The sequence below is a fragment of the Lathyrus oleraceus genome, chromosome 7 (genome assembly GCF_024323335.1).
Source record: "Lathyrus oleraceus cultivar Zhongwan6 chromosome 7, CAAS_Psat_ZW6_1.0, whole genome shotgun sequence".
NCBI classification, from domain to species: Eukaryota; Viridiplantae; Streptophyta; class Magnoliopsida; order Fabales; family Fabaceae; genus Lathyrus; species Lathyrus oleraceus.
In genome coordinates, this window is record NC_066585.1 from 527211982 (window position 1) to 527226140 (window position 14159).

The 14159-nt window shown below is 34.1% G+C and overlaps 1 protein-coding gene across 2 annotated transcripts; it reads right to left on the minus strand.

The window, feature by feature from the left end:
- Positions 1 to 2976: 2976 nt before the first annotated feature.
- Positions 2977 to 13898, minus strand: LOC127107848 (uncharacterized). Of its 2 annotated transcripts, none has more exons than XR_007795833.1 (11): positions 13261 to 13898; positions 11784 to 12837; positions 11036 to 11490; positions 9446 to 10547; positions 8804 to 9079; positions 6030 to 6827; positions 4875 to 5642; positions 4505 to 4647; positions 3990 to 4091; positions 3738 to 3891; positions 2977 to 3652 (listed from the first exon to the last, which is right to left on the minus strand). XR_007795833.1 is itself a non-coding variant. In XM_051045180.1 (11 exons), exons 1-11 carry the CDS (start codon positions 13752 to 13754, stop codon positions 3637 to 3639), a joined length of 5277 nt encoding a protein of 1758 aa, XP_050901137.1. In that variant the 5' UTR covers positions 13755 to 13898; the 3' UTR covers positions 2977 to 3636. The 2 variants fall into 2 exon arrangements, 1 of the variants encoding a protein (XP_050901137.1); XM_051045180.1 differs by having other exon boundaries at positions 3823 to 3891.
- Positions 13899 to 14159: the final 261 nt, after the last annotated feature.

The following is a 14159-nucleotide window of genomic DNA, read 5'->3' on the forward strand; positions in this document are numbered from 1 at the left end:
GACCCATCATAGAAGATACCTCTGTCAATGCTTGCCTGCGGAATCTCCACTATACGACGACACCTAGGCAAGACATCCTCAACATGATCTAGGTGTTTCTGCTCCTCCTCTAGTATCTCCTGATGAGTTTGTCTCGGTGGGTCTCCTGGAACAGCCTGCACCATGTGCAAATGTGACACCCTGAAGAACCATCTAATGTATCCTTCGACGTAGCTCCAATCACTCTCAGTTATGGTAGTCCGTGCCTCCTCCGATACCAGATGACTCTCATAATCATCAAACATGTCATCAAACAACACAAATAAGAAAATATGGTAGCCTTGTGCAACATGCTCCAGATTGATGCGTTTTAACATAATCTTTTAATAATATTCAGTTATATTTTATTGCTGGTTTAACAATATGATTATATGATTTTCTGGACAGTTGTGAAGATCAAATCAGATTTAAAAGAGATTTAAATTTGAATTTGTAACAAACCAAATCATATCTTTTTGTTGGAGATATTCAAGGAGCAAATCAAATATCCAACAAATTGTGCAAGTATGTTGGACAAAAATAACTGCATATCCATAAGGGAAAAACCTAGAGTTATTTTTCTATATAAGGAGCTCAAACATACATTGGAAAGCAAGCATTCACATTGAAAATTTTAGAGTGCTAGGGTTTACAAGATACCTTATTATTTTTATGTACACCTCTGTGTTTCAATAACTTGATATATAAGGTTTGTCTAGTTGAGTTGTAAATTCAACATTGTTATGTACACTTATATGTTTCATTAACTTGGCATAAAAAGTTTATCTAGTTGAGTTGTAATATTCAACATTCTTTCATCTTGTTAAGATTGAAAGTTGATCACTAGGATTTAGTGAGTGTTTGCCCATGTCACATGTTGTTTGACAAAGAAGAAAGTGAGTAGCTTCTCATGTTTAGGGGGGTGCTCTAAATAGGAAGTCATCAGGTTGTGTTAGGAAGAAACATTAAACAACATAGAGTTTGTTGTTGCTTGTAAGACTAATAATATTAAACTACTAATAAGATATTTTTATTTCTTGGGTTGTGGACTTAGTCCCCTAGACGTAGGTGTAGTGTCACCGAACTGGGTAAATAATTGAGTGTGTTGATTATTAGTTTTCTGATCCATATCTAAAAATTGTTATTGTTGTGGTTCTGATGTATCTTGTCGAACCTGTTGTCGGAGCATCTTGTTCGATATTTGTTCCATAAGGAGTAGAATTTCAATTGCCATCAGAGCAGGCACCCAAACTTGTTGGGTGAGCTCTAGGGAAGAAAGTTTTGCTCAAATGGAGACAGTGAAAGATGGAGGATTAGTCAACAAACCACCTATTTTGTATGACGCAAATTATGATTATTAGAAGGTGATGATGGTTGCTTTTCTCAAATACTTAGGAAGAAAATCATGGAAAGTCGTGTTAAAAAGATGGAAACACCCAATAGTCACTGTTGAAAATGGCACAACCAGTCTGAAATCAGAAGCAAATTGGACTAATGCTAAAGATTGATGCGGTCTAATCTGCAAGTGCACAAATATATCACGGTAGAAATAAAAGATATCGATCCCACATAGAATTTGTAGTCAACTAAACCGCTATCCACTATTGCTATGTAAATCTAAGGCTAACTAAAAAGGGATTTTCGAATTGCAAAGAAAATTTAAAATTTTGGGTTTGAAAGATCGAATAAAAACGAGGTCAGGATATGATTTCCTATGTACCTTGGGACTCGGATGAATTGCGGCACTTTGTTTTGGTTTAAAATATTTTTTGGAGAAAGAACTAGTTTAAAAACACCAGTCTCACACCGTTGTGTTGTTGAACCATGTTATAATTCAAAACCGTAAATATCATGTTGTCGCTCCATATGTATAATTTTGAAACACTTTTTGAAAACTAATAAGTCTTAATTAATGTCTAAAGCACTGTCGCTATATTTAGAAATAAAATATCTGATTTTTATTGTTCGGGTATTGGTCTCACACTGTCGCGTTGTTAACTAGTTCCCTTTTTTTTTTAAATTGCAAATGCATAAAATAGATCAAATACCGGTCTCACACTGTCACGTTGTTGATCGGTACCTGAACGATTCGAAATTACAGATGTAAAAAATTTATTGGATACTGGTCTCACACTATCGTGTTGTTGACCAGGATCTAAACGTTTTCACTGTCATGCAAAACATTTTGAATATTAAATCTTAAAAACTAGAACCAGAAAAATAATTCAAGACTAAAATCTGTACCAAACAATTCACCGAGTATCGTCGGAACAACGATCCTCACATCCCGAACTCTAGAAATTTAGCCAGACATGGATGTAGAAATAAATAAGCAATTATAGATTTTCAAATTAATAGAATTATATTTTTTTATAAAACTCTTCATTCTTTTAACTTTAATTTAAAAATAAAAAATAAAAAATAAAAAATAAAAGTCATTTAAAAATCACTAAAATTATAAATAATGCAGTACAATAATTATAATATAAAAAATAAAAAATAAATACATTAATAATTACCACAGTGCAAAAATTTAAAATAAAAGAAATCGAGTAAGAATAAAATTATTTAGTACATTATTCATAGTTTTAGATAAACTTTGATTTACTTAGATTAATAATAAATACAAATCACAAATGTAAAAAGTATTTTAATAAGTAATTATGATAAAATTATTTTTCACTTAGTTTATACAAATTTAAGAAGATTTTGTCAAGATTTTATCTAGCGACTAAATCATATATTAACTTTATATAATTCAAAATTTAATTATTGAATCTAATAATTTTTTTTTCATTTATTTAAATTAAGAAAATAATTTTTAAAATTCAAATTAACAAATTTACTTTTAAGTTTAAAACCGTTTTTGAAAATTAGTTTATCAAATAAATATATTTAAGTTAAAAATGTATTCCATTGTGTTTTCATTCTACCTTTAATATTTATTGATGTCTCCTATACCTGAAAAGTCCATTCATTTCAATAACTCATAGTACAAAACTATCTCAATTCCCCAAATCTCTTAATAGCTTATCAGTATAAATAAAAAACTAAAAACATCAAAATTCATCTTCAATTTCCTTTCACTTCTTACACTTGTAGAGTATGTCCAAACATTCTCATCATTTGTCTGTAGTTAATTATTATTTTTGGTAAGAGTTTTGTTCTACCCATGAAACTTTAGATATAAGGTGTATATTTCTCCATTTTCATCAATTACCTTCACATCATGTAAGAATTTGCCCATCAATATTGGTAGTTCAATAGTAAACTCCAAAATGTTACACACTCTTGTCACGTGTAGCAGAAATGCTCTTGTTGCATAGTCTACTAAAGCAAACATATGTGCACCTCTTGTGGCACCGATCTCCATAGTTTCCTGTGCGAGTGTAGACCCTTGAGATTAAGTAAATAAGCCCGTGCAATGTCTCTGGATATCACGATAGATTAAGGCACTGATGTCACATGACACATCGTCCAATGTGATCTTCATGTCCACACAGAGTAGGTGGATACGGTTGGTTTCTTTATGCTACCTATCAGCGATATCGGACAGCAGACCCTTGCCAACCATCTTTAGTATGCACTCTTTAATTTCTCATCTTTGGATCACAACCTTTAGACAACCAAGATCCTGCAATCATAGAAGTTTTGTTACCTTAGTCATAAGAATTATTGTAACATAAAACTAAAAACTAAACAAAATAAAGATGTATTACATCTCTAATCCACAGTTGAGCTGCAACATGGTCCTGAAACAACCTTAGGACAGACATATCCTCAGGACCCCCAAAAATGACTCACCTTTGATATATAATGGCTTTGCATGTAGCAAACCTTCTCTGCAGGCATAGGGGGCTCCTCCTAGTGTTCCTAAACCTCAGACACATGAGTACTCAGTTCAGCTGTTGCATGTTGAAGTTGTCGATCATGAGTCATAACACAAAAAGCAATCCTCTCTATTAACTCACAAGCTTAACTCTGAATGGCTGAGGCTGTGAGCTTTGTTGGCCTTCTTGTATGTAAAAAGCTTGTGAGCACAATCCACTAGCCATTTACCCCTTCGTGTAGATCTACATTTAGTCGTCATCAGTGTATACCAAGCTACTGATTTTTCTTTTACAAGTAACCAACAAGACTAATTAAAGGGGGCATGATTTTAAGTTCTGAGTATATTTCTTAGAGTTTAATTAGTATGAACTATTAGAGTAAATTGTATAACACGCGCATCCAATCACATTTTATGAACTACGATTTCAAAGTTTCACAGAAATCAGATGTGATTGAATGCATGTATGGAACGTCTTTAAACTGATAGTATTGCATACCAGTTCAGTTTCGTATTTAAAGAGCATAGAAATTATCTACTCGTCTTACAAACATAAGAGGATCGATAACAGTATGATAAAGAAAAACACAAAAGTAAAGTTGATAAATGCCCACATAGATGCAAGTGCAATTGAGGGGTCCCTGAATATTTACTTACCTTGTAAGGAGTTTTCGACTATATCGCTTAGAACCACAGCAAGCAATCCAAATCAGAATGGAAACCAGACTGAACCAGAAAGGGCGTGAGATCAAAACAGCACGAACGAGGGAAGGAAGCTTGACGAACAGTCTACGAATTCTCTGATGAACACATAACAAAAAGAAAGAGCAACTCAGGAACCAAAAAATGGGCTGGATAAACATATATTGTGTATATTAAATTCAAATGGGCAACGCTTAAATACTATTATAGCTGCTGGAGCAATTCAATTTGTCTAACAGTTACAGCTGTTAATTGATGCTAGCGTATCATTAAGAAAAATTGTATTTAAAGAGAAAAAGAAAAAATATATTCTATTATCACTTACATTTTTATCTCCACTAGAAACAACAAAATTCTTATACGCTTTACCAGAAACATTAGCATCCTTATCTACCAAATCCCTGTTGTTACTATCACTCACGTTTTCATTTTCACTAGAAACGGAAACAATGTTATCTGGTGGTATATCACCGCCACCAGAGACAGCACAATTCTTATTTGCTTCCATGCCATCATCATGAGAAACAATTGAATTCTTATCCACTGCTTGTGAGTGCTTATCTTCACTAATATTGTCATCTTCACCAGGACTAGTAACATTGTTATCCGCTCGCACATTAATATAATCACTAACATCCTTGTTGCCATCACTAGAAACAATATCATCCTCCCCATATTCTGCATTACAGTGTTCTATTTCTTTGTTGATCGGTTCATCATATAAGAGAGATATTGATGTGAACTTTACAATGAATCCCTCCCCAAAAACTACCATAACCCCCACTTTGTTACCAGGTTCTAGATTTGATGTTATGCTCTGCCAATCCTCATCCTCAAAGGAGGTTAGTGTATCTCTTTTGCAGGCATGAATGGTTGCCTTCGTGAAGTTTATGATCAACACACCTTGGCAACCTTTTGAAGTTATGGTGTTTGGGGAAGAGTAATAGACTACGAACAGGAACATACTCTTCAGGTTATGCCCCTTCATTGTTGGGAGATCAAACACTATGCCACGACCTTTGCAACGGAAAGTTAACCAATCTGAATTATTGTCACAGGGGAGCACAAATGAATCCCAAAACGCATCTGCAGTCTATACAACGAGCAAGTGTATAAATGGCAAAAATCAAAATTTTAGAAGAATTGATATATTCGCTATTCATGCATATGATCATCTACTCTAAGTAGAAATAAAAGTAAAGTTGTCTCATAGAAACAAAAGAAAAATGTTATATCTTTTTCTTGAAAATGTTTGTAGCTTGTAATTTAATTTTTGACTTAAATTACAGATGAACTAACCAAGGAGTTACTCACACTTATTGATAAACGACTATTCTAAAACGGGTTTGAAAACTTTAAGAATTAAATTGGATTCTAATTCAAATAATGGTCCAAAAAATTTGTTAGAAAAAAAAGTTTCACGAACCAAAGTTCCAGTTTACATTTAAAAAAAATAGATATGCTGAAGAGATATTCAAACCTGAAAAATATTGTATTCGATAATATTAGAGACTTGGCATTTTGTTCCCATTTGAATTAAGAGAGATTTCAAGTAATTATTGGACCCTGAAATGTGAACTTGACCAAGGCAGTCGTCAATTAAAGGAGAAGCATGTATATCAGAGATTTGTGATGTAGTTTCCCTTGCATTTGCTTCAAATTTATGAAAAAATGTGGCTTTTAATGCATCCAAAATTCTTGCTACATCTTGAGTTAGTTGAAGTTTTGAGCCACATTCCACACAAAGAATTCGAAGCTTTAGAAGGTCCTTGAAAGCACCAAGAGATGACATTGATGTAGATGTCTGAACTAGGGAAATCACATTACTTGATGGTGAGAGCCAAGACCGAATGAGAGAAGGAAATACATCACGTGAAAATCCTTCAAAGCCACAAATAGAAATATATCCAATGTTTTTTAATCTTACTATTGAATAGGGCACTTTTGTTATAGCAGTCTTATCCGCAATCAAGGTTGTCAACGACTCCATCTGTTCCAAGTCCTCCTCCAATTTGTTGATCATGGAACATCCAGAGAGAATCAAAGATTCTAAAGATTTTAATTTATAAATGCTTATCGGAAGATTCTGAAGACTTGTGCAGTCTGTCAAATTTATTAGAACAAGTTTATGGAGAGATCCAATGCTATGGGAGACCGAAGACAAACTTGGACAGTTTTTGAGTACTAGCTTTTCAAGATTAGGTAAGAACGAAAAGTATGGAGTTTCAGTCAAATCCCGAGAATGACTAAGATTAAGAATTTTTAGATTCTCAAGCACCTGCCAGAAAATAAAACCACAATAGAATTAGTATCATAAGCTTGGAAAAAACAAATAGATTAGAATTTGGAACAATGGTTATTTTCCACAAAACCATGACACTAGGATCTATCAATCACTTATTTTTTGATCCCTAAAGGCTGGTTAATATCAGTGTTTATATAACTGAGTATTAAATTTCGGAGCTAATATTTAAATTTGTGAGAGACATAACTTGAATTTTTTTTAGATCACGAAACTGTTTGTATATATATACAAATAGACATGATAATTTTAAAATGCGTAACAAAAGTGTTACATGATTTGTAGACATAGAGACCAATTAATAAGATATGTGTGCAAGTAACTTGTCATGCCTACTATTTACTACATCATAATAACAGTTGGACAGTGTTACCAAGCATGGAAAAGCACGGAAAAGTAACAGTTTCATATCTTTTTACTACACTATGTTTACATAGGAAAAGAAATTAAAATAGTAGATGTGGCATTAATTAGGACTAACAGAGATATAATCAAATAAAAAAACAAAGACAAAAAGATTTCTACTGACTCTCATAACCTTAAATCCTCCAAATTCAATTATTCTCAAAATAGCTCTCACCACCTCAAGAACAATTTCTTTCCACTTGGAACTTTTAGAGCCTCCAGTAGTTTGTTTGGCAGGGATGGAGAATGGTCCTTCTAAGTAAGATCACTTCTATTAAATCTTATTTCGGTCTTTCTAAATGAGTAACTTTGGTATGGCATTGAAGGCTGTCCTTCATTATTATCTAGATCGAGAACTTTTTCATCATGGTTTTGATTTAAAGTAGTTTCCCAATGATATGAGGGAACCTCATTAACAAATATGATTGAGTTCCAATATAAGATTCTTCAGCATTTTTTTTGGTGCACCAATATAAATTTTAGAATCTCGTGACAACGCTATATCACTAAAGCAATAATATTTTCAAAAAACGAATATTCCTCCAAATATGTCAATGGAAAAAGGTTGATTTTCAACAAAAGTAACATCCATGATGGAGAGTACGTGAGTAACCCACAAAAACACATTTTATTGCTCACGGCTTGAGGTTGCCATAGGTTTATGAACATAGGCAGTGCAACCAAAAACTTTTAGTGGTAAATTGGAAGAGACGTGCCTTTGCATCAAAAAAAAAATTCAGACCCGCAAGCTAGAGAAATTTTATTTTGAAAACATCAAGAGGGGTTTTAAAGTGTAAAACCTGTGATAGCATACAACTAATTAATACAAAGCAATCAAAACAATCCCACCTCATAGATCTTTTGGAACCTTATTGCAAAGAGCAAGACTCCAGCTACCTCAAGAAGATGCTTATTCTTTCTCTCAGCAACATTTTGTTGGAATGTGAGTGTATTAACACAAGAATTTTGGCGGAGTCAAAATCCTGTCATATCGTCCGCTTTGCAGTGCCATTATATCATATTATGGCGGCCAATATTTACCATGGTGGATATTTGATAACACTAAGAAAGTGGTACCAAACATAGAAATACAATAGATGAATAAAATTACATAATGGGTTCCCAAGAAATTTGAGAGTCTAAATCTGTCCCTTCCAAGAAATATTCAGTCCCAGTTAATTGCCTACTGATTCTTTCCTTCAGTTTTCCTATTTATTAAAAGTCTATCAAATAAAATAAGTGTCATCCTAATAACATAACTGCTACCTAAAAGATAATAACTGCTTGCTATTGCCTAATAGTAATAAGTAATAACTGCAGCCTAATATAATATAATAACAATACTAATAAGATGTCTAACAGTAGTACAACTTTTGAGCATCCTAATTCACAAAGTGTCAAATTATAAGAGCATCACCTAGCTGCTACCAAAATATGCACAATACAAACATGAAAGAGCTAGATAGGAGGATAAATTTAAACTTAACATATCACTTATGGGAAAGATGATTAGTAAGAAAAAAATCTCAACCAAACAGAATTTGTACCCGACTCTCCTTCCATATTTGTTTGAGATGACTGTATTTTAATTCAATGGAAACTAGACTTCCTTGCTGCAATTCTGCAGGAGTGTAAGTTGATGGAAACCCACGCCAGTGCAGCCATCTAAGATCCCCTGAAAGATATTTAAAATCTCCATCAAGCTGCACCCCAACAAGTTGAAGCAATCTAAGTTTATTCATCTTCTTAAATGCTTTGGTACTCAGACAAACTGTATTTTTTCTTGGAAACTCCAAAGCCAGTCCCTTGACAGCTTCGGTTCCCTGAAATTAAAAAATAAGATAAACAGAAAATGAATAGCTTAGATATCTGGTAGCTGAAAATTTTGAAATGAAGTCTATAATTTTGTTATTTGAAACTGTTGGAATTTCCGCCTTAATTGCGGCACTTTGACTTGCCTTCATTGTGTTGGGTTTGAAGGGGTAGATTTAGTCTCACATTACTTAGAGGATATGGTTTGTGTTATGTTTATAAGTGGGGCTAATCTTCACCTTATAAGTCGGTTTTGTAAGGATGAATTAGGCCCAATCCAAATTTTGAGAGAAACCAATATAATTAGAAAACATGAAAACACTCATGAATAAAACCAATATTTCATGCGGTAATTGAGTTCACTTATTAGCAATTACCTTATGCTTTGATAATAAATCAAACACTTCCTCAGGGCGCCACAACCTACTGCGCTTCTCAGGATCAAATGGCGACTCCTCATAAATTATTTGTCTTCCCATGTCTCTCAACAAATAATGCATTCTAAGCTTGTTTCTATTGTCAATAGTTACCAGAGCCCGCTCTACAAGGACTTTAATTCCAATCTCACCAAAAAAACCACACCCATTTAATATTTGTATTACATCATTTTTGTCCATCCCAATAAAAAAACAAGCTATATCAAGGAATATTTGTTTTTCTGTAACATCTTTTAAACCATCGAAGCTTACTTTTAGCTTCTTATGTACTTGATCATGGGGTATACATTTGAGTTTGTCCAAAGCTTTGTGCCACTCTGTTACTTCACAGTCAGATAAATAGGACCCAAGGACTTGAAGTGCTAGTGGCAATCTTCCGGAATAAGCAATCACATCTTCCGAATGTGTAGCAAAAGCTTTTGTCGGACTAGGTTGCTTGAATGCATGCCAACTGAAAAGCTCAAGAGATTCACTTTCCCCCATTTCTTCTACAGTATACACTTGATCAACTCTACACGATCTAAGAAGATGCATGTCTCTTGTTGTGATGATTATTCTACTCCCCGGGCCAAACCATTCGCGGCTTCCACACAAAGCCTTTAGTTGGTCCAATTCATTCACATCATCAAGCACAACAAGTACCCTATTTTGAGCAAGTCTTTCCTTCAATATATTTTTCCCTGATTCTATGTCATGTATCTTGAACGTCGTAGTTTTGTAAACATCACAAAGTACCTGTTGCTGTAGAGAAACTAAATTAATATTTGTCTCCCAAAATTCTCTTATATTTAGAAGGAAGCTCCTTCCTTCAAATTTGCTCCCAATTTGATTATAAATGGATTTGGCAATGGTTGTCTTACCAACACCCCCCATTCCCCATATCCCTAGAAGTAAAACATCTGATTTTTGGAGATTTAGTAGCTTAGTCGCAGCTTCCACACGAGATTCTACACCCACTGGATGTTCAGCAACAAATAACTCTGTCCTATGTAGCAAACGGGTGACATGTTCGACAATATTCTTGATATCTGCACTCTCATTCCTATAAAATATGAATCATTGATAAGGTGCACAATATATAAGCATCTCAAATATATTTCTACCAAATTAAGAGGGAGAATTATAATCGAGTATACGTGCATAATTTTATAAGATAAAAATGTCTTGCAAACTTGCAATGGGAATGTAAGAGAAGCACAGGCTTTGGAAAACTAGAAATCTGTTGGGCATTTATAAAAAATTATTAGAAGTAATCCAAGAATCACTGTAGACCAACTTAAGAGTAACTAGTTAGTCTTCAAATTCACAGTGCATTTTCTGATATAATTAGTTGTGAAATAATAGAGGAACACTATTAGGCTCTTGCATGATTTTTCTGTAGCATAAAACTGCCATATCCTCTATTTTTTAGTGATTCGGTTAAAGTTCCGCCTCTAGAGTACTTAACAGAATCATATTTATATTAAAAAATCATTCAAAATAGCTTTTCACTGCAATCAAAGAGAAAACAATAAAAATAAAAATAAAAACCTGGAATCTCTGAGTACAAACCCTGCTATGCCACCAATATCAATGAGGTCTCTTCTCCAATTACTCTTTGTGGATTCATCCACTGAGATTGTTTTGATAAGATCTTCAAAAACTTCTCCAAATTGACCTGTCTGATGGCGTACTTCTGAGGGATCTACGTCATAGAACACAGGCATAACCACCATACCCCTCGTTCTACCAATTTCCATTATCTTAACCAACTCTAGCATACACCATCGGGAATTAGCATAATTTGAAGACAAAATAATGATGGAAATTCTAGATTGTCCGATTGCTCGCAACAGTGAGATTGAGATGTGATCTCCTCGTGGAATCTCATCATTGTCTCTGAAAGCATGAATTCCCGCATTTTGAAGAGAGGAATAGAGGTGTGACATGAACTTTGCACGGCTGTCTTCCCCTCTAAAACTCAAGAACACATCGTACATCTTTGGCTGAAACATCAAATAATAGAAAGGAAAAAAAGAAGCTTATATATATGGTAACTAAAATTCTTTAGGCCACTGATACGTCATTAACTATGAGGTTACCCACAATTCATTTTGTTAATAATTTTCATTTCAAAGTCATAATAATTAACCTCTGATGTTCTTATGCTGATTAGGAAACCAAATGTTAACAAACTGACTCATTAATGTTCACTTTGCTTCCTTTGCTGTTATAAAATGGAACCAAAAAATCATGCATTGGTGATACATCAATCATAGCTATATACATCACCACTCACCTGATCAGTCTTATTACTTGATTCCCTCTTAATGATATCTCTTGCCATGGCCTGTAGCAAAACATGCATTTCAAGCTTGTTATTCTCAACAATGGTTAAAAGGCTCTTGTCTTCAAGAAGACTTATTTGAAGATTAGTGCATTGTGTTGACCTATTCAATGTATGAAGTACATCATTTTGGTCCATCCTGTTAAAGAAACATGCTATATCAAGGAATATTTGTTTCTCTTCATCGCTCAAATCATCAAAACTCGTTTCTAGAGCATGTAGTACTTCTTGATCTGGAAAGGAAAATCTTTCGAGACTCCTCAACACACCTTTCCACTCAAGTACTTCCTTTCCATGTAAAAACCCCCCAAGGGCTTTAAGAGCAAGAGGCAATCCCCTAGAATACGCAACTAATTGTCTAGAAAGTTCACCAAAACTGTCTTGAGGAGTTGTTACTTGGCTGAATGCATGCCAATTAAAAAGCTCAATTGATTCACTTTCTTCCAATTCTTTCACTCTATATATATGGTCTACTCCATGCTCCTTGAGTAGATTCCTATCTCTGGTTGTGATGATTATTTTGCTACCTGGACCAAACCAATCCCGATTTCCGCACAAAGACTTTAGCTGCTCCAATTTATCAACATTGTCAAGTACAAGAAGTACCCTTTTATTATGAAGTATTTCTTTTAAAACAACTTTTCCTGATTCAGTCGTACCTATCTTTATTTCAGTTGGTTTGCCCCTATAAGAAAGAAGTTTCTCTTGTAAAGAAACTACACCTCCATCTGTTTTCCAAACTTCCCTGACGTTATCGAGCAAGAACTTGTACTCAAAATAAGGACCAATCCGATTATAAATAGCTTCAGCAATAGTTGATTTACCAATCCCGGCCATTCCCCATATCCCTAGTAGGATAGGATATCTTGATTGTTTCAATAGTTGAATCACATCTTGCACTCTGGATTTCAAACTCACCGTATAGAAAGCATCCAACAAGTCACTCGTCTTGTTTATCACACGAATAACACTTTCAACTATATCCCCAATATATTCCCTTCCATAGCTGTATTAGGAACATGAACAATAGATGATTAGATGTATAACATCAATTGTCAAGCATGTGCATAGGTGAAAAAAAGGCCATACCATAAGATGAAGTAACATGGTTTTAAATTGCAGTCCGCATTAGATGTATGGTTTTAAATTGCGGTGTGAATTAAAACCATCAGACAATTACGCTCATGTTTCTTCAAGTATTTTCATCAAAACTTAAAATTTCAGAACCCCAAATTCAATTTACTTATAGGAATGAAAAATCTTAATATCAAGTGTTATTTAAAGGTACATTTCAAACACCTCCTAATTGAAATTCACGCTGCAACGGCCGCAATGACCGCAATGGCAACACCAATAACCACATCCGCAATTTAAAACCATGTGGAATAATATAAATTTGAAATCATGAAAGTTTCAACTTTAAAGTTACCTGTCTGCAAAATCAATGACTCCTGAATATGTAGTAGTTTTAGTGATAGTTGCCACCCAACTCATGAACTTGTCTTCTTCTTCAGATGAGGTTTCCTTTACCCAAATTCTACAGACAAGATCATGAAAAGCCTCCCCGCCAATTCCAAGCGAGGAATAGTCATTGTAACCATCATAGAGCAAAGGAAGAACAATAAGACCAGTTGTGTTTAGGCAACATTGGGTTATTTTCTCGAATTCTTGAAGACAAGGTCTTGAATTAACATAATTTCTGGAAAACACGATTATAGCAACTTTGCAATCTCCTATAACATTGAGCATAGAGGTGGGTATTTCTCGGTCACGGCTTTGAAGCTTCTCGTCGTACCAGAAAACGTTAAATAGAGATTTTCTAGTAAGAGCCTTGTAGATACGCTTAGCGAAAGAAGCAGTGTCTTGGTTGCAGAAACTCAAGTACACGTTGTGCTTCTTCCTCTTTGGATTAGTAGTAGACATTTAGGTCAAAGTGAGTGATGAATCTGAAATTGCAAAACAAGAAACTGAAACAGTATTGAATATAAATAGCAAAATCATCTGAATATGTACAGAAATTTCCTGCTTGTTTTATGTGATTATTACAAGTCAAGTCAAAGTCGTCTCATAATGTAGAGCTGAAATTTTCAGCCACAAAAAGGTTAGTAATATGAAATAGGATAAGGGTAAAATAAATGACAATTGTATTTGGCAAAAATACAATTAGTGTTAGTTGGTATTTTCTACTTAACTAAAATCTCAACATAATAAAAGAGACTTAATTTGAAAAGGGTAAAGGACATTTTTTTTAGATAGTGTGTTGGCGAATGAAGAGAGAAAAAAAAAATAAAGATTGAGAATTAGTATTTTCTAAAAAGAAATATTTCG